The 26,147-nt window shown below is 39.7% G+C and overlaps 1 protein-coding gene and 1 long non-coding RNA gene across 12 annotated transcripts in view; one reads left to right on the top strand and one right to left on the bottom strand.

Moving 5' to 3' along the window:
* The window catches only part of LOC141569739 (uncharacterized), a 204,949-nt gene that overhangs the window by 18,458 nt on the left and 160,344 nt on the right, over positions 1 to 26,147 (bottom strand). For 2 of the 11 annotated variants that reach the window (XR_012493501.1, XR_012493498.1), the window contains one exon: positions 2,479 to 2,603. The exons of 6 other annotated variants lie outside the window; for them this stretch is intronic. This is a non-coding gene — a long non-coding RNA (uncharacterized LOC141569739). Of the gene's footprint in view, positions 1 to 2,478; positions 2,604 to 7,706; positions 7,769 to 14,611; positions 17,060 to 18,145; positions 18,266 to 26,147 lie in introns of those variants that run through there. 3 more of the 11 variants (XR_012493500.1, XR_012493497.1, XR_012493506.1) reach the window with 2 other exon arrangements.
* Positions 942 to 26,147, top strand: part of OTC (ornithine transcarbamylase) — a 56,656-nt gene continuing 31,450 nt past the window's right edge. The window contains exons 1-4 of the mRNA XM_019747855.2: positions 942 to 1,159; positions 10,624 to 10,762; positions 12,229 to 12,310; positions 22,852 to 22,939. Of these exons, the coding sequence (XP_019603414.1) occupies positions 1,083 to 1,159; positions 10,624 to 10,762; positions 12,229 to 12,310; positions 22,852 to 22,939 (386 nt within the window). The 5' untranslated portion in view covers positions 942 to 1,082. The remainder of the gene's footprint in view (positions 1,160 to 10,623; positions 10,763 to 12,228; positions 12,311 to 22,851; positions 22,940 to 26,147) is intronic.

The following is a 26,147-nucleotide window of genomic DNA, read 5'->3' on the forward strand; positions in this document are numbered from 1 at the left end:
CTGGGTTTGTTAAAGTCAAATGAACTGACCGGGGAGGCAGCCCACACCCCTTTTTCTTTTTCCCTGCCTCCCACCTTTCCCAGTTTAGAGCATTCATTCCCCTTTCCTGTGATGTGGTAGCACTTTATCTGGACCTCTCCTATGGGCTTATGTTATGGATATTTAATTACAAATCTTATCACCCTTACTGAACTGTAAACTCTGCAAAGGTGGATCTTCTTCCTCCTCTGAAATTCTAGGCTAACCTAGTATCTGACACAGGATAGATTTTGAAAACATCCAATTTATAACTGAATGAATGAATGAAAGTGAAGCTTTGGATGGCCCCTTACTGATCTGGAGAGGCTGCCAGGAGAGGAGCATATGGTACCTCCCCTCCCTACATCTACTGATTCTGGGTTCCTGCTAGAATTAATAGGCGACTACTAATTTATTGAAGACCTACTATGTGCAAGGCACAGTGGGAGCTCCAGGACTGAGATCTTTTTACTGTACTTCTATCCAGCTTCTTGCCACCAAAACCAACCAACCAACCAACCAAACAAGCCAAAAACAACTTCCAGGGCCCTTCTTTCAACACTTCTTTCTATTCGTTTTTGTGGAAAAGCTGGGGCTTAGAGGTAGGAAAGTGATACCACAGGAAAGTCAGGGCTGTCACGTCTACATCTGGCGGTTAGCACTGCCAATTCCTATTTTCTGAATGAGTTATTTCTGTGTGCCTTCTCGGCAGCCATCACTGCAGTGCCTTGCATATATTATACGCTCAATGAATACTTGTCAATTGATTTTGTACAAATATGTGACAGCATAAATATATTATGAAAAATGAGGAGTCTGGGTACCAAAAGAGTCAGGATTCCTTTTCAAAAAAAACAACAAACAAAAAGGAAGTGGTGGAGCTCGGCTTAAAGTTCAAATGCCCCTGTACTCTGCCCTGCAATATCTCTAAACAGGGGAATTTGATAAGGTAGTTGAAGGGTAATACTACCTTTGCTCTCAGTGCAATTGAAAGCATTCCTAGCTTTTAGGTGGACTCCACTGGCTACCTTCGTGAGGCATTTTCAAGAGCATAGCAAAAGAAGATGCTGTTTAATTTGAGGAGCCTACTGAACAATGCAGCTCTTAGAAATGGTCACAATTTCATGGTTCGAAATTTTCGGTAAGTGATGACAGCCAGAGATTTGAGTCTGATGTCGGAACCATGGTGATAAATGAAATTTATCTATTCTGCAGCTTCAAAAGGCCTCTTTCTGCAGGGTGTAGTGCCAGGTTCAACCCTTATTTGAGACAGCTGTCTCTAATTCCTGCAGAGCTTTCATTGCTCAGTTCTCTGTAATCAGATTTCATTGTGCACTGGGGGGTGTGTGTGTGTGGGGGGAGGGGGGGACTAACCACGCAGGTATAACAGACTAAATGTTCTTGACATTTTCCGTTTGTGTACATTCCAAACGAGCAACTGGCTGAAGAAAATTAGAGGAACTAATTTACGTAGGGCCTTCAGCTTGTATTCGGGTTTGCTTGAAAACAATATATGATTCTAGGGCATGGGGATTAATCATTTCTTTAAAAGAACAGACCCTAAATAGCAACTAGCTTTATATTTATAGAGCTCCTGCAAAGGGGCCTTGTGTGTGATGAGGAGAATGATGTTTTAAAAACAAAGTACAAATTGGAAATCCATCCCTGGAATTCTCAGTAGCATGTGCAAAGGAGGCTGTCTCCACTGAATTCACTATAAAATCTCCATTCCGCTTATAGGCATGGAGCCTGTGGTGGAAATTGGTGCAGGATGTTTCTATGGGGAAGGAGACATGAGGGGTGAGCTAGTTGGGTAAGCAAGGCTATCAAATGTGGACTTCATTGCAAGAAAGCTTCTGGAGTAGCTAGAACAATGAGAGTTTTCCCAGAGCCTCTTTACAACTGAAACCAACCTCAAAACAACTTCACTAACTTCCTAAAGGAGGAAGCTTCTAGTCTGAATTCTTTTCCCACTGTTAGGAAGCGGATGTATGACAGTGGCCCTGGGCCTCCCTTCTCTGGGCCATCTCATAGTTCTGAGTTCTCTGAATTTCACCATTAGCACCACTTCCTCGGTGTATATGAGACTCAGAAGCCAGAATGACATTGTAAATGATGTTGTAAATTAAGCCCATAGTATTAGACGTAGGTGGGACCTCAGAGCCACAGAATCATGCCTCCTTATTATGCAGGTAGGGTAAATGAAGTCCAGAGAGATTAGGGGCTTTACCAATTAGTGCCGGAGTTAGACCATATATCCAAGAACCTGGAGGAAAGCTCAGGTTTTAGAGTCTCAAGAACTAGGTTCAAGGCCTGGCGCCACCACTTGCTGGCTATATGACCTTGAGCAAGTCACTCAACTTTTCTATAATGTTGCTTCACCTATAAAACGGGAAAAAGAGGAGTATCTGCTCTGCTCTAGCACAGGGTAGTTCAATTATTCATTTAATAAATACTTACCGAGCACCCACTTTGTGCCACACCCTAGGCAAGGTGTTGGAGATAAGAGTGGTAAATAAGATATTTCATTCCAGACACATGAAGTCACAGTCTACTGATAATCAATGAGATAATGTGTGTGAAAACTGTAAAGTGACAGACAAATATTCATTATTTTATTATTCTGTCTCACTGAGTTACATCAGATAAAAGTGTGATGAAATTTTATTCCATAGTCTTTAGCAAAGAATCATCACTGAGCTGAAAATAATCAACTGAACGAATAACCAAAGCTTGAAACTTAAACTTATATTCTTTGTAAATTTCAGTGATGATTGATTTTTTTTTTTTTTACAATTATTACAAGTTAAATTTTTGCAAGCAAAACCTCTTCCAAATATTGGGGCTTTTTTGACATTTACTAATATTCTATTGTCTATATCCAGTAGCCAGACTACAATTCTGGAACTCCTGGCTAGCCATCTGTCACAGTGAATGGGGGCTGACGATGAATCAGCCCGAATCCATACTTGCTATTTGAAAATGTGAAAGCGTCGAATCACCCATCTTATTAGGAACTTGAGAGTGTGAGTCTCTGTTGAAAAATGGAATAACATTGAAATGGTGTTGTTCTCATGTGGCATGGCTGTTTTTCTTTTTCACTCTTTTAGTTAGCCACACTACCTGCCAGCTAGATGAATTCAGAATGGCTGATCTCCAATAAGACCTACAGCATTTGATGACCCCTCAACAACAGAGAAAAGCTCCCTGTCAACTCTGCCTATATTGTACTTTTACTTTGATTTTCAGCCTTCCACAGAGATTGGACTACCCCCCCACCCCCACCCCCCCGCCGCGCTGCCCCATCTCTCTTGGGAATGGTGGAGGGCCCTTCTTACAAAACCTACCACACGAATTTACCACTAGAGAGTAATAGGAAATATGTGGTTAGGGTTTGGAAATGTCACAAAACAGGGACTACACAATTTTGAAATGAGCAGTCATATCACTATGGACGAGATAAAATAACAGCTTAAGTGAAGGTGAAAGCATCCACGCTGCCTCCTGGATCAATCACTTTTAGTCAATTATTATTATTATTATTTTTTACAAAATCAATAGGATCAGACACAAAGACTGCCGAAAACACCCAATCCATAGGCTTTTCATCTTACAAACGAGGCTCTAGAGCCCAGCTGTGTTTGGCTAATAGACAGTGTCCTATGATTTGTTGCCTATTAGGAAAACCACTTATAGCTTTTAAAGAAACCACTAAAAAATCTCTTTCTTTATCAGAGAAGACCAATTTGTCAGTGCAGTTCAATTTCATCTTACAAATAGAAATTTCTTCAGAGAATATTGAGCTAAGCCACACAATTCTGTGGAGGTTATGGATTGGAGCCGGAGGTGACTGGTTTTCAGGTATTTCATTCCAGACCTATCTAAGGGCTTACATAACTCATTATGTTCCCTTCATCCCCCACACATGCCCATCTATACACACATGGACACACAGACCAAGCAATCACAGGCCATCCGTGTTCTTGCATAGAGAAAAGAATCCTCTGATTATTCACATTTTCTGTCATAACTGAACATTATTGCCTTTAAAAAAATATATTTCTTGACTTCAGAAAACTATATATAGCATAAGACCAGGCATGGAGTGGGGTCATAATGTTTCCCTTGGCCAGCAGTAGAATTTGGGTTTTATTTCTAGTTTGTTGTTTTTAGTAATTCAGTAATTTAACTAAGATAAAAGAAGTAGAGGCAGCCACAGATTTTCAACAGTTTTGGGTTTCCATCCCTTTAATAGGAGGTCTGCACAAAGCTAACCCTCATCTCACTCTTCAATTCTCAGATGAGGGGAAATCTCACAATTTTAGAATATTGACAACGTAAGGTATCTTAGAAACCACCTCGTCATCCAATTATCAGTAGTAATTTATACCTCACGTGAGTATGTGGCAACAGTGAGAGAGGTTTCAAGTATATTTTTATTAATACATTATTATTATTATTATTATTAAAGAAATTTGGAAATGATTTGCACTTTTTTTAATCAGTAGGATCAGGTTCAAGGGTTTTGTGAAAATAAAGTGACTCTGCCTTGCATGTATTGCAATATGCCTTCTCGAGATGGAGAGAAAGTAAGGGATGGAGGAAGTAAAGTTAGGCCCCTGAGAATTCAACGACGCCAGTATGGCCTGTGGGAAATCTTGTGTTTATAAACTTCATGAATGTTGTGGAAGACAAAGAGATGCAGGATCACTGACTTTTAGTACATTTTCTTAATTTTTCAGAGGAGGAATTGAGGCTAAAGGTGGGCAATAGTCTTCCCAAGGTCATACTTGAACTAGGACTAGAATTTGAGTATTCCAAACCACTGATCTTTCCCATCCACTGCTTTGCTTACTTTGATCCTTCCAAATTGATCAAGTTGGCCAATCTACCCTTGCACAATATCCTTTTTTTTAGGTACAGCCAAAATATCTCAGTAAAGAAAAACACACCAAGAAAATATGCCTTAACTGTTGCATCAATCTGCACAGTTAAAGTAACACCAGACTCTCAGCCATAGGGGCTATTGGCCCTCTCTTATGCCTCCAGAAGCTAAAGTCTTTATCTTAAATTCTCCACGCTGATCAAAATATCATTTAACATGGAATTTTTTCCTACTCTGGCAAAGTCTGTTTCTGACTGACCACATTTTACTCAAATCAAGCATTTTTTCTTCCAACAAAATACAATTAGACAAGGGAACACATCCAGGTCTCCCCCCTTGCTCCAAACAATTTAGCAGAGTTGGAAAATGTAGACTCTAGTAATGAAAGGTTCATTCTGCCAATAGAGAATACTCTTCCATTTTCTAGCTGGGAAGATATTTGGGTAAAGCTAACACATGGATCTACTATTACCTTGGCTTAACTTCTTAGTATTCAGTGATTTGGGGTGGAGAAATCTCTACAATTAGTTTTTCAAGGCATAAAATTAATGTAAAGAACTAGTCTTGCCTTTTTCAAAAGTTCTGGCTTTAACCGGGTTGCAGTGACAGTTTTGACAGAAAATCTGCACGTGGTTCCCATTGTTTTCTAGAATACTGTCCTCCCTATTATGTGTTGGCTGAAGAATGATAATGTGGTTTAGGTCTGGTTTACCAAGGAGACACATTTGAGTACAAAAACACCATGCATTTTATGGGAATACTAAAATAGTGATTCTGGCCCTGGTCTGGGAGCTTGTGAACCAGACTAGGCTGCCTCCAACTGAGGCATGGGGTCTCTATGAGAACATAATAGCCATTTATGCCAGGGGTTTTTACTGGGCTAATTCTCGTGTGGGTTTATCACCAGATAAACAATAAATGCTTGATAGAGACCAGAAAAAAGGGCCTGTGGTGGAGGCATTTCAACATGGTACAATTGTGGAGCTCGTCTACTTTTCTCTAATTTTTAAGTAGCTTAGGAAAGGGGTGTGGCAGTCTCATTTTGGAGCCAAGGGGAGGTCTAGGAGGAGATAGAAAACAGGATAGGAATTTAAACTGGATCCATTGTGTTTGCTTTCCTTCCAGTGATAAATTTTCCTGGTTAGCTCTTGATATCTATGAAAAACAGCTCTTTCCCAAGCAAACATTTCCTGCCCCACCTCCTGGATAGAACTGAGAAAGGTGGTGACTACTCTAATGATTTTTCAATGGTGTAAACAGTATGACCCCCTTCACCAGTTGAGGTATAATTAAAAAAAATTTTTTCCGGTTAATCACTCATGCCCTCACATTCCAATATGACCAGATGTACAATATCTATCTCTCCACCCTTTTTATCCCCAAGAACCTTGGGGACGTGTTCTGTCCTAAAGGGGTTAGTGGAGAGAGGGAACTGAAATATCGGTATACTGTAGTTCATGATTATAGCACTTTGGATTTTGGCTCTCATGGTGCCATGGGCAAAAACTTTTCCCGTCACATCCTCTCACCAGTTTCCCAGGTTTCCTAGGATCCAAGGTTATAATGGTCTCGTTTCACACGCGCATGTCCAACCATTATTTCCAGTAGTGCAAATACTGTACTGGAGTGGTGGAGCCCTAGGGGATTTCAACTGTAGCAACACAGTAGGCTACAATCAATTCTCCTCTGGGACTCTTAGGCCTGGGCCACAGCCGATACTTGCTCTTGCCTCAACATTCATTCTGTTTTGGGGTTCTCCGTGTCTTTTTTTGGTCATCAGATCTTGGTAAGGGCATTGAAAATCCATCATGACAAATTTCTAAATTCATTCCTAGAGATCTGCTGAATTTCTTACACAAATTGATTTACTTCTGCCCCAGAGACATACTATCATTCATTCATCCATTTACTTAAGAAATATTTATTGAATACCTACTATATATCCCAGACATTTCAATAAGCACTGCGTAAATATTAATGAATAAAATAGGCAGGATCCCTGACAGCATGGGTCATATAATCCAATGGGAAGATAAAAAGTAAGCAATAAATAGACATAAATACATATGAAAAATTATGGTCAGTGTTATGAACAAAATGAAGGCAAAGCAGAGACTACTTAGTACAGTCAGAGAAGAAATCTCATAGGAGGTGGTATTTAAGCTTCCAGCCTAAGGATGAGAAAAAGCCCCCCTTGAGAGCTGAGGGGTGAGTGTTCTGGACAGAAGAGTCTTACGATGGGAAAGCATTTGAAGTACAGGTCGTCCTTCCTTTGCATGGTCCCCATGTGCAGGAATTTCAATTACCACAGTTTAGTTAAATAAGTCCAGTATTACAAGTACAATGTTGAAATTTCAGTTGCCATGGTATATTCATCTTGAATAGCTGCAGAAAGTAAAAACTTCACTGCTATCTCTTCAGTCCACAAATCACTATGTAAATAACTGATGCACACCATGATCAGTGACCAATCACATTCCTTCTTCCGAAGTCTGTTGTTTATTGCTCACTGTGCATATGTTATTCAGTTCGCATACAGACAGCAAAAAGTACATAGTCGTGCTGCCGTCTTGTCTCCCAATGATAAACCCATGTGACATTTTATAAAAATGGATGACTGAAAGAGGGAATTGTCTGATGGAGATGAAAGTGCAGCAGAGAAAAAAAAATAACACTGGCCGTTAAATTTGAATCAAATGTTAATGTATTTATGAAAGAAATAGCTGACTGGGATTGTTGACCCTGCTGCTGTTTGGGAGGCTCTAGATATGCAGCTAGGGGAAGTTAGTGAAGACAAACTTACCGTCATAAATAGGGAAAGTGGTTGTGACAAAAAGTATGAAGACGTTCCAGAGGAAGTGACACCTGCAAAACACTTCACATTAAAAGATTTCTCAGAGATATTTCAAAGTATTGAAAGGACCAAGGATAAAATGTTGGAAGTTGATCGAAACTTCCAAAGGAATATGACGTTTCACCAAAGCATAGAAAAGATGCTTGCTCTGCATCATAAATTTTATGATAAAAAGATGGCATGCATTGTTCAAACTACTCTTGACAAATAAAACACTATAATTCTCAATGTTTCTAGTGTTTTAAATTACAGTGTACTAAATATATATCAGTTTTACTATCTTCCTCATTTTCCTATGTATTTAGACTGACAATAAGAGACTTTTTAATGTTTTGATTAAAAAAATTAAAGTCACAGAACAATTGTGATTTTTCCCATTGATTATTAAGATTGCTTTGCATGGGTTCAGATTTAATGGTTATTCACAACCCCACACTACGTCTCAAGGCCAGAACTGTCTGTATATAAAAAGAAAAGCTTATCTGCTAACATTTATTGGAGGTGTAATGCCCAGGCAACAAGAATGAGGGCGCCATTATCAGTGGCTGGAGTCCGGAAGAGGTATTCTTCTGATTGTTTGTGGTCTAAGAAAAAGAATTTGAAATAAAGTTTCTGTCCCTATACAAATTTGAAAATGAAAGGTCTGGACAAAAAGGAAAGATTCAAGCAGGATGTTTGTGTTTTCTTTCTACCTTTTATACTCAGATCTATCAGTGCAGAAATGAAAGGAGTAGCATCTCATCATGTGATCTCAACAGCAGAACATTAACCCGAACCCTAAACCGAATCCTAACCCCACCTCCAACTTAGAAACTCCTTGAAGTGTGTAGGGACAAATTGGAGAAAAACCCAATCTGTCTTGTAATAAAGGCTGGAAGTTGGAGCTTTTTTTGAAGTAGCTAAAGGTGTTGTTCATCCTCTTTCACTATTATTTTCTATTTCCTTCCATGGAAAGGGGAGAGAAAAGTTTAGTTCCCTGCAAAATTTTCATTTCTAATTATTTTTCTCTGTGATTCAACAACTCAATTCTAAGATCTATGATATTTTCTTAAATGAAAGCTGTAGCCCCATGAGCATTTAAAAGGGAGTGGATACAACAAAGTCCTGTAGGGCCTGAGACTGAGGGAGGGTACTGAATCCCTTAAGTGTAGCAGTTTCGAGACTCAGCTTTTGTGGGCTCCAAAATAACTAGGAGTTTGAGCTGGAGCTCTAGGCAAAAAATAAGGCCTCAAAATTAACCCATGGCTTGTTTTTCCTGTTGTTGATGGATATGAGCTCAACAACTATAGTGATGTTTCCCAAATTCCTTGAATCTTGGGGACTGAGATTATCCAGTGAAGTTTCTCCCCTCATTTAAAAATAATATTGAAGGAAGTGTTAAACCAAGGACTATTAATGTATTATTGCAAGACATAGAGTCAGGAGAGTTTATCTTCTGTGACTTTATGTTGCTTGGACCTTATTCCAGAAGAAAAAATAGTTTCTGAACTGCCCTAAATATGAATGGGGAAAGACGAAGCTACCATGACTCCATTCCAGGGCAGACCTGTTAAACCTGTTTACAGATCCCCAGAAGAAAAAAATCCAGTGGACTCTGAAAAATGCATGAATATCAGTCAAATGATTACTTCTCAACAATATCAGTACTTGTATATTCTAGGCATTGCTTAATATTATGACTAATTAATATTATCAGAACCAAACATATAACGAAAACATGTATGTAAAAACAAATTTCCTGCTTAAACGCTATGCTATGTCTCTACAGTTATCAAATTGCTGATTGCTACTGTCTAGATTTTGGACAGTTTTGTAAACTTTTTACTAGGGTTCCAGTAGAAAGAAGAAAATGAAGGTCTATTCTAGAAAGTTCTTTAGCCAGCAAAATATTTTTCGTATATTTACAATTTATTTTAAAAACATTTTGTTCTTCTTAGTCTCAACTTTTAATTTTTTTTACTTATTTTCTTTATGTTGTGCTATGGACATAAACTATTAGGATAGTAATGCATATATTATAAATAAATAAACATATTGTAGATCCATTTCAAACACCTACTCAAGCACCTTCACCAATGCTGGATTGTTAGAACAGAACCAGACTTTGCCTGGCCCTTAACTCCTCAACTTCCCTTGGCTTTACTTGGAGAAACTGAAGGCAAGGAATCAGAAGAAACAGCTCATGGTCCCTCTTCCCTCTAGAGAGGAGGCCAGCTTGAATTAGGCATGGGCTGCAAGGAAGAAGCTGCTAACCTGCAGTACATTTCTTGAAGTTCAAAAAAATCATTATTATTATTTCACATCATTTTACTTGGACTCTTGGGACAAGTAAAAAGAACAAATCTCCAAGAATAGATTTGAAGGGCAGTAGGGGAAAATGAATGGAACTGTTTTCTATTGTATGTACATTATAAATTCTGATTGTCCAATCTAATGATTTCAATAATAGCTAAATTCTATCAAATGCTTATTATTTGCCAGGCATTGTCTGATTTCCATGTATTAAATTATTTCATCCACACAACGACCCTCTAAGATTATTATACTCATTTTCTGGGTGAGAAATTTAGGTGCAGAGAGAGCTTAAGTAGTAAGTGGCAAAGCCACTTGTAGGGCTATTTACAACAAATAAGAATTCAATCTCTTTCTTCAAATTCTTCTTTTCTCTCAAAAGTCAAAATATTGGATGTCTAAAATGTAAAGCACAGCCATATCAATTTCAGTGCATTAGCACTTTGCAGACACACATGAGGCTACATGTAATTTACTATGTTTTGTTTCAAGAATAAAACGATGAGTCACCACAGGACATGTTTTGTTTTTTTTTTTTATGGAAATATATATTTCTCTTTCTCTTTTTTTGTAGAAGTGGACAACCGCTACAAAATAAAGTACAGCTGAAGGGTCGTGACCTCCTCACTCTAAAGAACTTTACAGGAGAAGAAATTAAGTATATGCTATGGCTATCAGCAGATCTGAAATTTAGGATAAAACAGAAAGGAGAGGTATGTAGCATTTTCATCTTACTTTCCATTACTGCCAATCAGCCTTTTTAAAGACAACCTTTCCAAAGAAATATGGAAAAGAAAACACATTAAAATTCCGAAACAGTAGCAAGTAGTGAAACCACACAGTCAAGGTAATTGATTATCACTGAGTGTACAGGCATATAAAAAGCATAAAAATCAGTTATTCAATGACAAGTCATTGTACTTCTTTCATGTGGAATGTTGAAATTCATTATTAACTGGGTCAGAACCTAAGGAATCATTTCTCCAGAAAGATTTTATTTTTATACTTCCTTTCTTTTCTCTGTGTGTTTTCTATTAAGTTAAAAATAAGCATGATACTTTTTTTCTAGCAACAAATTTCAATTGTGAATGCATATCATATATATGATTATTAGGATAATGTAAAAAAATGTACAATGATGTGACAGTGTTTAAAGAAAATTAGCAAAGAAACAATTAAATGGTAACCCAGTAGGAGAAAAGATGGGACATGGTGCTTAGCTATAATCATTATTCTGCATTTTGAGCAATTCATGTTTGAAATACGCTTAATTAATGCAGTAGCTTCATTTAGACTGCTTAATCGCAAAAACATTGTCATATTCCAAGCTTGTTCAAAAGCTTTTTTCAAGAGTTGGTTGCAGGTTGAGAAAGTTGTATACGACTTTCATTTTCTTATCTAGTTCACAAGCTCTCCAAGTTCCTGAGAACAAATTGCAAACAGGAGAGAGTCCAACTGAGATGAGTTGATGTCCCTATAGAAGACCTGAGATACTGAGAAAAGGTCTCCCAAGATTCCAGGCCTTTGTTATCTACACTGTGTGAGAGGAAGCTTAGCTGGCAGCAATCTATTTGTTCCAGAACTCATCCTATCGGGAGTGTCCATCCATAGATGAGGAAGGAGGAAGAGCCCCACCCCACACCAAACTCTCCAGATTGTTTCCACAGGACTTTCAGAAACAAAGCCTTTGCATTCCCATGAGGTTGCACGAGGAAAGTGTAGCTGACACTCTGAGGCTGTATCATCAGGAGTCTTGGTGCCCCATGTTGTGATAGGGTAGCGTGTTCCTAGCTGAGAAAACACTTCTGAACCATGCATCTTCAAGGTCATTGGACATTGATGGTCATTTCCATGCATTTAAGGAAGAAGATGGTTCCAGTGTGAAATATGAATATCCTTTGGAACAACTGTTCACATTGAACCCCGGGCAACTAATAATCCTCTCTAATTATATGTCAATAAGCTGTGGGAGTTTCTGCTCCCTTCCCCCATTTGTATAGAACATGAAAAAAAACACTTTAAATTCACTTTTTAAATACCATTTTGAACACTTATATGGAAGCAGTGATGAATTCTACATTTTCTGATAACGTAAAGAATTAAGTTTTGAAACATAGTCCTTGATATTGGATATACATATATTTTTCCTTTTAATTGCATTTTTGTCCTTGGTTTTCAGTATCTGCCTTTATTGCAAGGGAAGTCCTTAGGCATGATTTTTGAAAAAAGAAGTACTCGAACAAGATTGTCCACGGAAACGGGTGAGTGCACAAACTCACCTTTGTGTTGAAGAAGGGGCTGGAGGGTGAGGACCTGGGAAGTGTAACCCAGTGGGAGGATTTGTCTCTTTAGCAACCACAGAGGGGAAACGCTGGCCCTGGAGGAGCAGTGCAAACCTCTGAATGCCTCTTCCAATTCTCACAGAAGCTGCAAGTGGAAAGATTAGCTTCCTCTGTAGGAATTCGATGAGGACTTGAGCAGAAGTCCCAAACAGCAATTCATGTTCGGTACAAAATGCAAGCAGGCACAAATTCTCAGGCCTCAAACTCATGTGGGAGATAAATGTGTATTATTTTTAATATGTAAACAACTTTTCCTTGTTTTTACCAATGTTGCTGGATGGTGGAAACCTAATCTCTGCAATGTTAGGCAATCCTCAGTCATTTCAGGGTTTGCTTTGCCACCTAGGGTTTCCTCTCCCTTTCCGCGCGGTCATGGTTCCGTCCTGGAGACTATCTGAATGTCAAGACATCGAGGGCTATGGGGATCTGGTCATTGGTCATCAGGACATCATCATCCAAGATCCATGCTGGAGACTACGGGGACTTCTGTATCCCCATTGGACCTTGGCTGTCTCCCATTCACTGTGGAGTTGGCTTCACTCTGATTACCAGACCTGAAATATGTCTTAGTTTGGCTCTCTCAACCTCTTGCCAGGTCTCCAAGCCACACTGGACACAGAGACCCTGCAAGGCTCTCTCTACTCATGCTGGGTACTAGGGAGTTGTATAACATTTGTTGCCTCCTGCAGCTCTGTCTTAAAAGCACAGCACAGGTGTTCTCATCTCTGGGGTTCCCCAAATTCTTCTGAAATTTTCATCATGCTCCCCACCCTTCAGTACTTGGCCTGGGGACGGACAGGAGGGTACAGTGTCAAAGGTCCATCAAATTCTACTTCCGTTGCTTCTCTCTCGCTCTTCTTTTTCCCCTTCCAGTTCCCAGTATTGGGGGCCCAGCGATAAAGTAGGAGGGAAAACTTGCTCTGACTTTCCATGTAGTATTCTTTCAAACTTATTGTTTGTGCCTGGACTCCTAGGCTGTTGAAACTCAAAATTTCTTCTTTCTCAAACTAATATCTGTGTACTGAGTTTCAAAAAGTCTATTTTGAAACGTGTAACCTACACCTTGCCTTTTTTCTTTCTCTCCGTGTTTCTGTTCTACCAGACCTCCCTTGAATCAATGATATGACTGCCCCCGGCGGCCGGTTAGAGCATGGTGCTCTTTACAACAAAGTTGCTGGTTCGATTCCCACATTAGCCAGTGTGAGCTGCGCCCTCCACAACTAGATTGAGACAACTACTTGACTTGGAGCTGATGGGTCTTAGAAAAATACACTTAAAATAAATAAAAAATTAAAAAAAATAATATGACTGCCCAAATGGGCAAATGGATAGGACTGAGGAGGAGGTACCACTGACAAAAATGCATTGGTTGATTCTTCAAATCAACAAGCATCAGAGCTTTCTAGGGCTTAGAAACAAACAACAACTTCACGCAAATCTTGCCTTGTAATGATCAGTAATGAAGTTCATCAAATATATAACAAAAGGAAGTTCAGAGGGATTAAGTGATTTGCTAACTTCACTCAATTAGCACCACGCTCTAACCAACTGAGCTAACTGGCCACCCCACTTCACTCAATTAATACAGATAGCACCGGGATTCAGATGTCAAGTTCAATGCTCTTGCTAATGCACGCCCCATGTCCTCTGAGAGAAGGAAAGAGGAAGAGGGGAAACATGTACGGTGTCGCCTAATCTCTAAAGTCTTAGGAAGAAAACATGAGAACATTTTGCTATTTACAGCTGGCTCCTTTAAGAGATCATGTTGACATCTACCATACAGTAAAAGGAAAATGAATATTGCGTTAAGCAGTTGGTAATTCTCAAATTCTGTTCCCTTTTAACAGTGGTCTTCCATGAACTGGGCAGAATTTTATTTTATTTTATCATTTTTAATCATTAGTACATAAGAGGGGTGTTCTTTTTTGAAGTTATCAAATCAAATTAATGCAGAGACATTTCTCAATTTTAAATATTTTTAAATTAATTTTTCTTAGTTGTTGGTATTTTCCCACCCGTCTTCTCTGTTCAAATGTTATGTTGATATCAAATATCCCTGAATAAGTGATCAGTTTTACCATTCACATATAATGTGGTTGTTAAGCTATTAATAAAACCAAGAGTGAAGATTTAATAAGCCTTTAGGTGAAGACCCTGTGCCAAACACTCTACATTAATTACATGGATTATCTCGCTTAATCCTGACAACTCCATGAGGATGAGACCATTGAGAAAAACAGGCTGAAACAGGTTCAGCAAGTGGCCCACTGACACATTGCTAATAAATGGCAGCCTCGGGATTGGAAGCTATTATTAAATGTATTTTTTAAGTATCTAATTTAGTTTGGGCATGTGATAGTCATGTTTTATTCCAGGAAAATTGTTTCTATAGGTGGCATTAAGCATTTTGTTAAATGATGGCTTTCTATAAAGAAGGGCTCTGAAACCTGCACAAAATTGCCAACTGTAACAACAAATACATGAGGAAAAGGAACATATGATCATAAAAAGTTATGGTTCACAGAGTATTCATTATTAGCCTCAATAAATATCCGTGGTTTTAATTGCGTATGGCATCCTGCCAAACTCAACAGTAGGAGAATCAGGCAGAGGAAGTAGCTGCTTTAAACGTTTACAGAAACTGTAAACCTCAAGCAAGAAAACATGGCAGAGCATTTGTGTTGTGTACACGTGCATCTTAATAGTTGTCCCCTGGCACAATTTTTCATTAAAACCTGTTACCTTGGTATTTAGAATGAAAATAGGATGTAATTAAAACTGCCTGTTATTGCCCCGGCTTTGTGCCAGCTTCTGGGATGGGGTGATCCTCACAGGACAATCCGTGAGGAGTCCATCCCAAGCCTGAGTCGTGGAGATACAGCCGTATTCCCCTTTATCTCAGGGGACAGAATAAAATTCTCCACCCCACTTAAGCCATATTAATTGTTCGTGTAATATTTTTATTACAGTGTAACCCACCTACGGAAAAGTGCACAATCAATAAGCGTATAGTTCAATGAATTCTTTAGGTGAACACTGCCTTGTAACTAATACACAGATAGAGAAACAGGATACTAAATAGCAATCAGAAGCCCTCCCTTGTATCTTCTTCTAGTTGCTACTCCCCCTAAAGGGTTATCATTATCCTGCCTTCAAACATCACAGATTAGTTTTGCCTGTTTTTGAACTTTATATCATTCAGCATATGCTCTTTTGTGTCTGGCTTCTTCGGCTCAGCATTAGGTTTGTGAGATGTATCGATGTCTCTGTGTGTAGTTGTAGATCATTCATTCCTCACACACTCTTTGTGTATGCCTGCCTGGCAAACCGTGCAATTCTCCTGTGTGTCTACTGATGATTATATTCTTTCACTGCAAGTTAATTGAGCAGATAGACGGGTAGATTTATTAATCTCGGTAAGTGCAGTAGCTGATACAAAAATGCACAGGGCATCCTAAGAGACGGCTCTTTTCATTATTTAACATTGGTATTTGACTTTCAAGGTGACACAGAAGCCAGTGCTTCCCAAGCTCTTTCAAATTCATCATCTTTACAAAGGTGGCAATATGACAATTGTGATACTGCTCTGCAGGTGGGAAAGTGAAGCACAGAGAGGTTAACGACGGCCTTAGTTCTATCAAAAGAGCCCTCAGATTTCCAGTGCATGAATTGTATTTATACCCTTTCTTCCAAAGCTTGCAGGGCTCTGTGAGGAAAAGAAAGAGCAAAGTAAGATGTACTTTTATTTTCCCAGACAGAAATTATTACTAGAAGAAACCCTTCATTCAAAACTATCTGATGTGAATATACAAACAAATGAAACAGATAAAAAAGCAGACTTCTCTGGATGAAGCGTGAAGAAAGAGTATAGATAGACCTGTCCCTTTGCTCTCCTCTCCTCAGCCATGGTAGCTCCTGGTGGCTTCTGGGAACCTCTGATGCCCTGGTGAAGCACTTATTACCACCCAGGTCTGATAAACTGGTGAATACTTGACCTGTGATTTTGGACTGGAGCCTGAGGCTTCTTTCTGATCAGTGACCAGAACTGCAGAGGCAATTCTTTCCTGGAGGCAATGGCCCCCATTTTATCTCCTTCAGGAACTGCTGAAGGCTTTGACACTTTCTGTAACTGCTCTTCCTACCCCTACCTCGTAAGTCCAGTCTTGATGTGAATCTTTATAACACAAAGAGAGAAATGAAAAGGCAAAAAACGAATCTTGGGTTATTACAGCAAAAGGCTTCTAGTCAAAGTAAGAGTGTGACTTGGAGCAGACATGCCAGGACGTCTTAAATTTTGTGTGAAACGTTCCTCCATAGTCTTCAACCCTTAATGACATTCATCCCCTGTGCTAGGCACATAGTAGGTACAAAATAAATACTGTCTTAATGAATGTGCAGTATTCATATTTGTTTAGGTGACTTTACCTGTTTATAAACAGATTAAGTGCTCAGGAGTGATTAGTGATTACAATCACCACTAAATTCCATTAGCTCACTTCACATATAATAGAACATTCTGTTCTTTTTGTTAACAAAATTAGGAGATGTTTGCAAGTGAAAAGAATGAGTCCTTGGGGTGGCCGGTTAGCTCAGTTGGTTAGAGCTGGTGCTGGTGGTACCAAGGTTGCAGGTTCGATCCCCGCACGGGCCACTGTGAGCTGTGCCCTCCTTAAAAAAAAAAAAAAAAAAAAAAAAAAAAAAAAGAATGAGTCCTCTCTCCATAGTAAAAATCCCTTCTACATTCATTCAACTAGTATTTGTTGAGAATTTATTATGTACCAGCATTTATTCTAGGTTCTTAAGAGTGATACACCAGTGAACAAAAGAGGAAAATCCCTGCCTTCATGGAACTTACATCCTAGAGAGTATACAGACAACACACAATAGACATAATAAATAAGTGTATGATACCTTATGTTGGAAGGTAAGTGCTCTCAGCAAGGAGAAGTATGTGCCTGGAACTGAGGGAAAAACATGTATTCCCTTATTTAAACTTTGGCTTTTACTCCGAGTGAAATGGGAAATCTTTGCAGGGTTTTGAATCAAAGAGGGCATGATCTAACTTGCTTTTTAAAAGAATCTCTCTGGCTGCTCTATTGAGAATAAACTGTTGGGGTGGGTGTGGAGACAAGATAGAAACAGTGAAACTTGTTAATAGGTAACTAGTACATAGAGGCTGGGGCCAGGGTGGTAGCGATGGAGGGCTAAGAGGGACACATTAGGGCTATGTTTTGAAGGGAGAACCGATGAGATTCCTGACGTATTGGGTAAGAACGCGACATCAAGGCTGACTTCAAGGTTTCTGTCTAGCAACTCTGAGCAGGATGGAGCAGGAGAGAGGGGAAGATCGGGAGTTCGGTTTTGGAACGATTGAGTTTGAGATGTCTATTAGACACACAGGCAAAAATGGGGAAAAGATAGTTAGATATTAGTCAGGAATAAGGGAGTGCGACTTGGCCTACACATATTTGGAGTCATCAGCATACAGGTGACATTTAAGGTCATGAGACTGGCTATCATTGTAAAAGGAGTGAGTGTAGATGGAGGGAAGAGGCCAATGACTGGCCCTGGGGCACCTCAACATTAAGAGGTCAAGGAAAAGAGGATTCTCAATGGAGATTGAGAAGGAGCAACTGCCGAGGTAGATGTAAAGGTAAGAAAGTGTGATGTGCTGGACAGCGTGTGAAGAAAGTTAATTAAGGAAAAGGTGGTAGACAACGTTGGTAAATGCTACTAAGAAAAATGAGAACTTACATGGCCAGTAGATGTAGCGATGTAAAGTTTATTGGTCACCTTGGTGAGAGGAGTTCTGGAGCAGTGTTGGGGGGCCACTGCCTTATGGGAATAGATTTGAAGGAAATGAGAAAAGAGGATCTGGAGAGAGAAAGAAAAAAAAAAGAGTTTTTCTGCAAAGAGCAAAGAATTGAAGGGATACCTGGTGGGGGAAATAAGACAAGAGAAAGTTTGCATTTGTTTTTATTAATGAGTGAAAAAGTGAGAATGGCCTATTCAAGATGTAGGTAACGTAAGGGAGAAAGGGAAGAACTGCGAGAGCAACATCTTTGAATAAGCAAGGGGGTATGGCTTCTAGTGCATTCCTGGGGCATGGAAGGTTCATCTATGCTTAACAGGAAAGAAAGCAGAATATATGGGTACAGATGCTGGCAGGTGGGGAAATGGAGTGGGGGAATCTGGAAGTCCTCTGATCGCTACCTTTTTTCTCAGTGAGGTAGAAAGCAAGGTCATCAGCTTAGTGCTGGCCCCACTTTGAAAATACAGAGGGTGCCAAAAAAATGTATACACATTTTTAAAAAGGAGAAAACTGTATTAAAATAGAAATACAATGAATGACGCTAGCATTCATTTGATTAACACCATCTTTTGAGCGAACGTCATACTACACATTGCTACGTAATTCAATTCAACTTCGAAAAGTAATACATAGATAACATCTCTCAAAATGTGTATACATGTTTTTGGCACCCCTGGTATATCAGAATCCAATCACTTTCTCATCACTTCAGCTGCTACTACCCTGATCCAAGCTACCAACTCTCACCCAGATTTTTTTTTTTAAAAATTTTATTAGGGAATATTGGGGAACATTGTGTTTTCCAGGACCCATCAGCTCCAAGTCAAGTCATTGTCTTCAGTCTAGCTGTGGAGGGCGCAGCTCACTAGCCCATGTGGGAATTGAACCAGCGACGTTGGTGCTATGAGCACTGCACTCTAACCAACTGAGTTACTCAGCTGGACTTCACCCAGATTTTTGAAACAGTCTTCTGACTAGTTGCCTTGCTTTGGCCCTACTACAGATGTTCGATGAAAACACAAACCCAATCATAATTATTCCTCTGCTCCAACCTTCCAATGGCTTCCCATCTTATTCAGACAAAAGTCATAGTTGTTGCTTCCTCCCCACCTTCCTCCTGTAACCTCAGCCCTTACTATCCTCACACACACTGCATGTTACACACCAACCTTCTTGGTGTGCCTTGAACCTACAGTCATGACCCTTCCTCATGAGCTCAGGACATGCTCCTCCCACTGTCTGGTATGTTTCAGTGTGGCTTCTTTGACCACGTGAAGATTACAACTCCTATTCCTTATTCTCCCTATCCCCCCTCCATCCTCTAGTTTTCGTATAGTACTTATCAATATCTGCCATACAAGGCATTTACAGTAGTCCCCTCTTACCCACAGGGTATACATTCCAAGACCCCCAGTGGATGCCTGAAACCGCAGATACTACCAAACCCTCTCTCTCTATTTTTTTCCTATGCATACATACCTATGATCCAGTTTAATTTATAAATTAAGCACAGTAAGAGATCAACAACAATAATGCAGTAGAAAATTATAGCAATATACTGTAATAAAAGTTATGTGAATATGGCATTAGTAAGTAAAATAAGGGTGACTTGAACACAAGCGCTGTGATCCCGGGGCAGTCAATCTGGTCATCCAGATGGCTACTAAGTGACTAATGGGCGGGGAGCGTATACAGAATGGATACACTTGACAAAGGGATGATTCACATCTTGGGCAGGAGGGAGCCAGACAGCACAAGATTTCATCATGCTACTCAGAATGGCGTGCAATTTAAAACTTATGAATTCTTTATTTCTGGAATTTCCATTTAATATTTTCAGACTGTGGTGGACCACGGGTAACCGAAACGTCAGAAAGCTAAAGCACAGATAAGGACAGCCTATTGTAATTTACTCATCCAGTTTATTATCAGTCTTTCCTCACTAGAATATAAGTTCCATGTAGGCAGGGACTTGTACCATGTTTACAGTGCTTTCCGCGGTGCCTAGAACAGCACCAGGCATGTAATTTTAGAATGAATGAATACATTTCAGAACCATGTTGTGAGGCCAGGACCTGCTTGGTCACTCCAGACAGACAAGATGGTCTCCCACCAAAATTGGTTTGATTGTTGACAGTGAGGGCACCACACATGCACCAAGAGAGTATGAAAAGTTTTATTACTCACATAATGTGGTTTTCTGGGGAGACTAGGGGTGGCTCCCAAGCTGGTCCAGAAGTGGCATTAGAGACTGGGGAAATGCTACTGGCCTGGACTTCTACTGTGGTTAGGGGTGGGGCTGTGGAAAGGATTACCATGCATAGGCCAGGACTTGCATAGTTGGAACTTCCTGCTAGCGCCAAAGGAGGGATCACCTGCACTTTCTTATTGGCTTGCCCAGATGTAGGGCAGATGGAGAAGGGAAGTGATGGCAGGCTTGAAAACTTGTAGCAGTCAAACATCACAAATGGAGTCAGATGCTTTATTACAGGACCCTTAGCAAGTAGCACTGTTATTGTGTTTCATGTTCTCTGGTTCTACTTGGGACGTAGCTGCCAGGGGTCTTAGGGCTCTAGACAAACTGCCTGATTTTTCAGATGAAGAAGACTGAGTCCAGTTCCACCAGGTTGTCCTGTCTCTGTAGACCCCACTGTAAGTTGGCTCAAGGACTGGCTCCCCTATGGCAAGCCCTTGGACTCTAGGTTCGCAAAAACAATCTTGAACACATTTTTAGACTCTCTGACTCTTGGAAGATGTCAGAGGGGTCCTAGCTTGGGGAAGGGGGGTTTTCACTTTGTGAGGGGTATAAATGTCTAACTAGTATGTTGTTTTGTACACCTGAAACTAATAAAAAAAATAAAATAAAAGAGAACACCTTTAAGTACAAAATAGGTAGATTATAATTATTTCATTTTATGCAGTAACAGAAATGAGGACTATTGTTTTAATGTGGATTTTTCTGAGTTTCACTTTTAATTAAGAGTTATTAAACAGAAAGTAGAAAGATTAGCATAACGAGCATACCAATGCCCCTTACATCAATCTAACAACTGTTAATATGTTGCCTTCTTTGATTTATCTACGCATTTTTGTTGCTGAAGTATTTTATAGTAATGTAAAGCTATAATGACATTTTATCCCAAAATATATCAGTAAGCATATTTTAAATAAACAAGGATAGTTTCCTATATAACGATAATATCATTATCATACCTAACAAAAATGATTCCTTAGCATCATTTAATATCCATCCATATTCAAATTGTATCATTCAAATGTGTTAAGACTTAAATGGGGTGTTTCATGAGATTTTGGGTCAAATTCCCCTTCCAGGGTCTAAAACTCCTCATTCCCCAGTTCACTATGAAATTATTTCCTCCTTTCTCATGGGAAACAGATGGGATTAGAAATTTCTGACTGTTGTTTATTTCCCGAAAGACAAATTAGGCATATTACAAATAAGAAGGAAAACAGTAATGTCTGCAAAATTCCTCAGACATGTCTTTATCTTGTAATTATACTTATTTGCCCTTACATTGTGTATCGAAGGTCTGCCTACTGAAGCAGTCTCAAATGAGAAAGTAAAAGTTTGACTGGATGTCACCATTTCCCATCATTTTGCCCCAGGGTGTGTTATAAAAGGGCTCTGCTTGCACTAACAGAATTTAGCTGTGGCTTTGGGTGACACAGGATGACACAGCCCCCCTGTGTCATCCTCTTCTGACGAATGGAACATGCGGTGCAGGTGGGGCAGGAGCCATCCTCATCTGGTGAGATGGCTGCAATGATTGCACATTCCACAGAGAGTTGAGAAGTGGTGAGGGTAATATGTGAGCACTGTTTAGCTTTGTCTTGGTTGGAAGACACATAAAACAGTAGAGGGACACTTTGACTTGGCTGACTTTTAGTGACCCGAAACCACCATTTCAATGCTTACTTTGTTTTAATTTAAAAAAAATTAAAGTATAATTTATATATAGTAAAATACACAGGTCTTAAGTGTATAATTCAATCAATGTTAAAGAATACATACACCCATGTAACCTACAAACTCTATCAAAGTATAACACATTCCCATTACCCCAGAAAGTTCACCAATGCTCCTTCCCAGCCAATCACCCTCCCCAAAAGCAACTATCGTTGTAATTTCTGCCACTCTGTTTGTTTTGCCTGTTCTAGAACTTCATATAAATGAAATTATACATTGTCTAGCTTCATTCAGCATAAAGTGTGTGAGAGTCATCTACACTGTGTGTATTCATAGTTCATTCCTTTTTATTACTGAGTAGTATTCCATTGCAATCCGTGATATCCCATGCTATGGTTTATTTTTCTGTTCTCCTGGATAGACATCAGTATATATTTTAAACAATAAATACCAGGAGTAGCCTCTGAAAGGGGAACAGTGCCCCATTATTTCCAGGTTCTGAACAAGAGGGTGGAAAAATGGGCACACATCTGAAGGAGAGTTGAGTGTTTGTACAGAAAATTCCCTCAGTTGCTCTGCCTAGGAATTCCCTATCAGAGAAGTTGGAGAACTTGAAAGATTTTGACTTTTCAATTGAGATGGTGCCAGCTCCTCATAATTGTGTTTCCTACTTCAGTTCCTTTTTTCAAAATGATTTTGTTTCTCTTTCTTTTATTGTAGGCTTTGCACTTCTGGGAGGACATCCTTGCTTTCTGACCACACAAGATATTCACTTGGGTGTGAATGAAAGTCTCACAGACACAGCCCGGTTTGTACATTTTCTTCTCTTCAAAGCTTATTTCAGAATTGATGGATACATGTCAAAAAGAAACTATGCTTCTCTTCTAATAGTGTTTCCCCCTTTCACTGTCCTTTGTACTGTTCTCTGTTTTCCTTCTTTCCCTCTTTACTTGATGTTCTGAATGCCCTTCTCTTATCCTCTGACCACTTTCCCTAGATTAAGATCATTTTTTTCTTAGCAATTTGAAGAGGTTTCTGATTATAAAATTTCAAATTTCGGGAAACTTAGAAATCATTAAGCATGACTCTTACATTTTACAATTGAAGAAATGGAGGACCAGGGAAACTGACATGTTCAATGACTCATAACTAGTTTGCATTGGAGCAGGGCATAATATTAATAGATATCATTTACTGAGCATTTATTATGTGTCAGCATTGTTCTAACTCATTGAATCCTTATAACAGCCCACACAGATTGGCATAAAGAGGTGAAACTTAATTAGGGACATACTAGCTACTTCAACACAAAATCTCAAAATGTCAATGGCTTAACATAGTACAGGTGTTCCTCATTGGTAAGGGAAAGACTGATTATTTGTGTGGCCACTGAGAGACTCTAGATGAAAGTATTTCTACAATCTTTAACATGTGGCCTCTAAGGTCACCCTGGGTGTCAACATCCAGCCACAAGCTAGGGGAAGAGAACATGGAGACGGGATACTTGCTTCAAAGCCACCTTAGCAGGGAAGTGGCACAATCATTTCTACTCACATTCTGTTGGCAAGTATTAGTAGCCCACCCCTACCTAGATGAAAGCAGAGGTGGGAAAAGGCTCGTAACCACTATATTATAAAGATTGAATGGGCGGTCGGGTGGCTCAGTTGGTTAGAGCACGAGCTCTGGGCAACGGGGCTGCCGGTTTGATTCCCACATGGGCCAGTGAGCTGCGCCCTCCACAATTAGAATGAAGTCAATGAGCTGCTGTTCAGTTCCCAGGTGGCCAGATGGCTCAGTTGGTTGGAGCACGTCCTCTCAACCACAAGGTTGCCGGTTCGACTCCTCGACTCTCACAAGGGAGGGTGGGCTACGCCTCCCGCCCCCAAAAAAGATTAAAACACAGGCCCCCTGACTCCCTATGCAGTATTCTCACCATTATATCATGTCTGGTCGAGAAATGCAGAGCAAATGTCTTTGTTTAAATATTTTACCCTTGATGTGGAAGCCTACTGACTTTTTTTCCTGAAAATGATGTGCCATAAAGTAACTCCTTGCAGACACTTCCTGCTTTTTATGGCATCTACCCTAGTATATACTAAAGAAACCGCCTCATTTGAATTGCTAAAGTGATTTGAAATCACTCATCTTTAAACATTTTTGTCACATTATTTCAGATGAGACAATATTAGTATTAAGAAGTGTGGTGTTCATCTTCTGGATGTAAAGGACAAAAAGAATAAATAAACATAAATGAGGTTTTCTTCCAAATATGCTGCCACTGACTGGGATTTATATTAGCCTAATAATTCTCTTTTCACAGAAGTGAAATACAGTTTACTCGAGAGCAAATATTACAAGCTGGTTAAGGAATGAAGCCAGGGATACAGCCAGGAGAGAGTTTCAGTGGGGATCCTCCGTGTAGAACCAAGTGAATGAGAGTGAATGAGTCATGTATGAACTAGTGGTTGGAAAAGGGTACAGTTGGAGGAACAGCTGAGCATCCAATAAAGAGTTAAGGAGTGCAGACTGGCAGCCAGACAGAGGTCAGGGCCCAGAAATCAGTGGAGTGGGCAGGACGCCAAAAGCAAGAGACCAATAGCCAAGCATAGCTCAAAAGCTGCGGATGAGTATAAACAAGTTCTTTTCTGTGCTTGCTCTCCACGTAACGATTCCCACCGCAAGTTCTTAGAGGAGCTCTGCACAGATCTTGAGAAAAACAATATGCTCACAAGTTCCAACGTCATTGGGACCTTTTAGTCCATATACATAATTAGTTCCATTGCTACATGGATATATGGATACATAAAATTTGACCCATAGAATTCCTTCTGATCATTGCATCTTATCCAAAAAACTCTGAATAAAAACAAAAGCTCCTTCTTAAAGGGTGTATACTATGGACCTCTTGTGATATTATCTCAAATCTTTGTAAAAACCTTACAAAGTATTATTGGCCCGATTTTACAGATGACAAAACCATGACTCAGAGAAGTAATGGAGCTTAGAAGCTAAGTCAGAATTTAAATCAAGTTGTTTTTTGTTTATTGAAGGCTATGCTGTTTTGACTACCCCTACTGCTTCTTGCATACATCCCATGAGAGGGACAGTGAAATAAGTTGTGGCAATCATTGGCTTCTGTGTCATTAGGTCCCCAAGACCACCCCATGTTTGATGATTCACCTGCAGGATTCACAGGACTCAGCATATAGTCCTGCTCATGGCTGTGATTTATTATAGTGAGAAAGTATACCAAGCACAAGCAATGAAGGGAAAAGGCACATGTAGCAAAGTTCAAGGGAAACCAGGTGCAAGCTTCCAAGAGTCCTCTCCCAGGGGAGTCACTCAGGACATGCTTAATACCCTTCGCAATGAGTTGTCACAACACATGTGAAATGTTGCTCCTTAGAGACTCAGTGCGCAGGGTTTTCACTGGGAGACAGTTATATAGCATCCTCTGTTTGACATGTACCCAAATCCCAGACTCCCAGGAGGAAAGCAGGTGTTTACTTTAAACCACATTATTTGTAAAAATATTTTAGGCACAATGAGCCACTCTTATCAGTCCTGGAAATGGTGGAAACCCTGTCAAAATCGAAGTTCCCAGATGCCCTCCAGGGGATTCTTACAAGCAGGACTTTCAAAGGACAGCAGTCAGGCCTGCTCTGTTACCTCTTTTCTGCATGGCTTGGGTATCACAGGACTTGAGATCTAGTCTAAGCTTTGCCCCTTACCTACTTTGTGACCTGACTAGGTGAAAATTTTCTGGATCTTAGTTTCCTTTTCTAAAATGTTAGGGAGTTCTGATCCTTAAGGTTCACTTTATACTCTCAAATGCACACAAATGTATCAGATACAAAGTTATAGTCTTTACACAGAGGTGTGTCCCAATGTAAACCATGTGTAGAGAAATGTGGAGTAATTTGGATAGGGGTAGAGACAGAAAGTAGAGAGATAATTTCTAATTTTGCAGGTTAGGGTTTAGATGGTGTCTCGGCACCTACATTTTTTATTTATTT

Source organism: Rhinolophus sinicus, chromosome X (genome assembly GCF_036562045.2).
Source record: "Rhinolophus sinicus isolate RSC01 chromosome X, ASM3656204v1, whole genome shotgun sequence".
NCBI classification, from domain to species: Eukaryota; Metazoa; Chordata; class Mammalia; order Chiroptera; family Rhinolophidae; genus Rhinolophus; species Rhinolophus sinicus.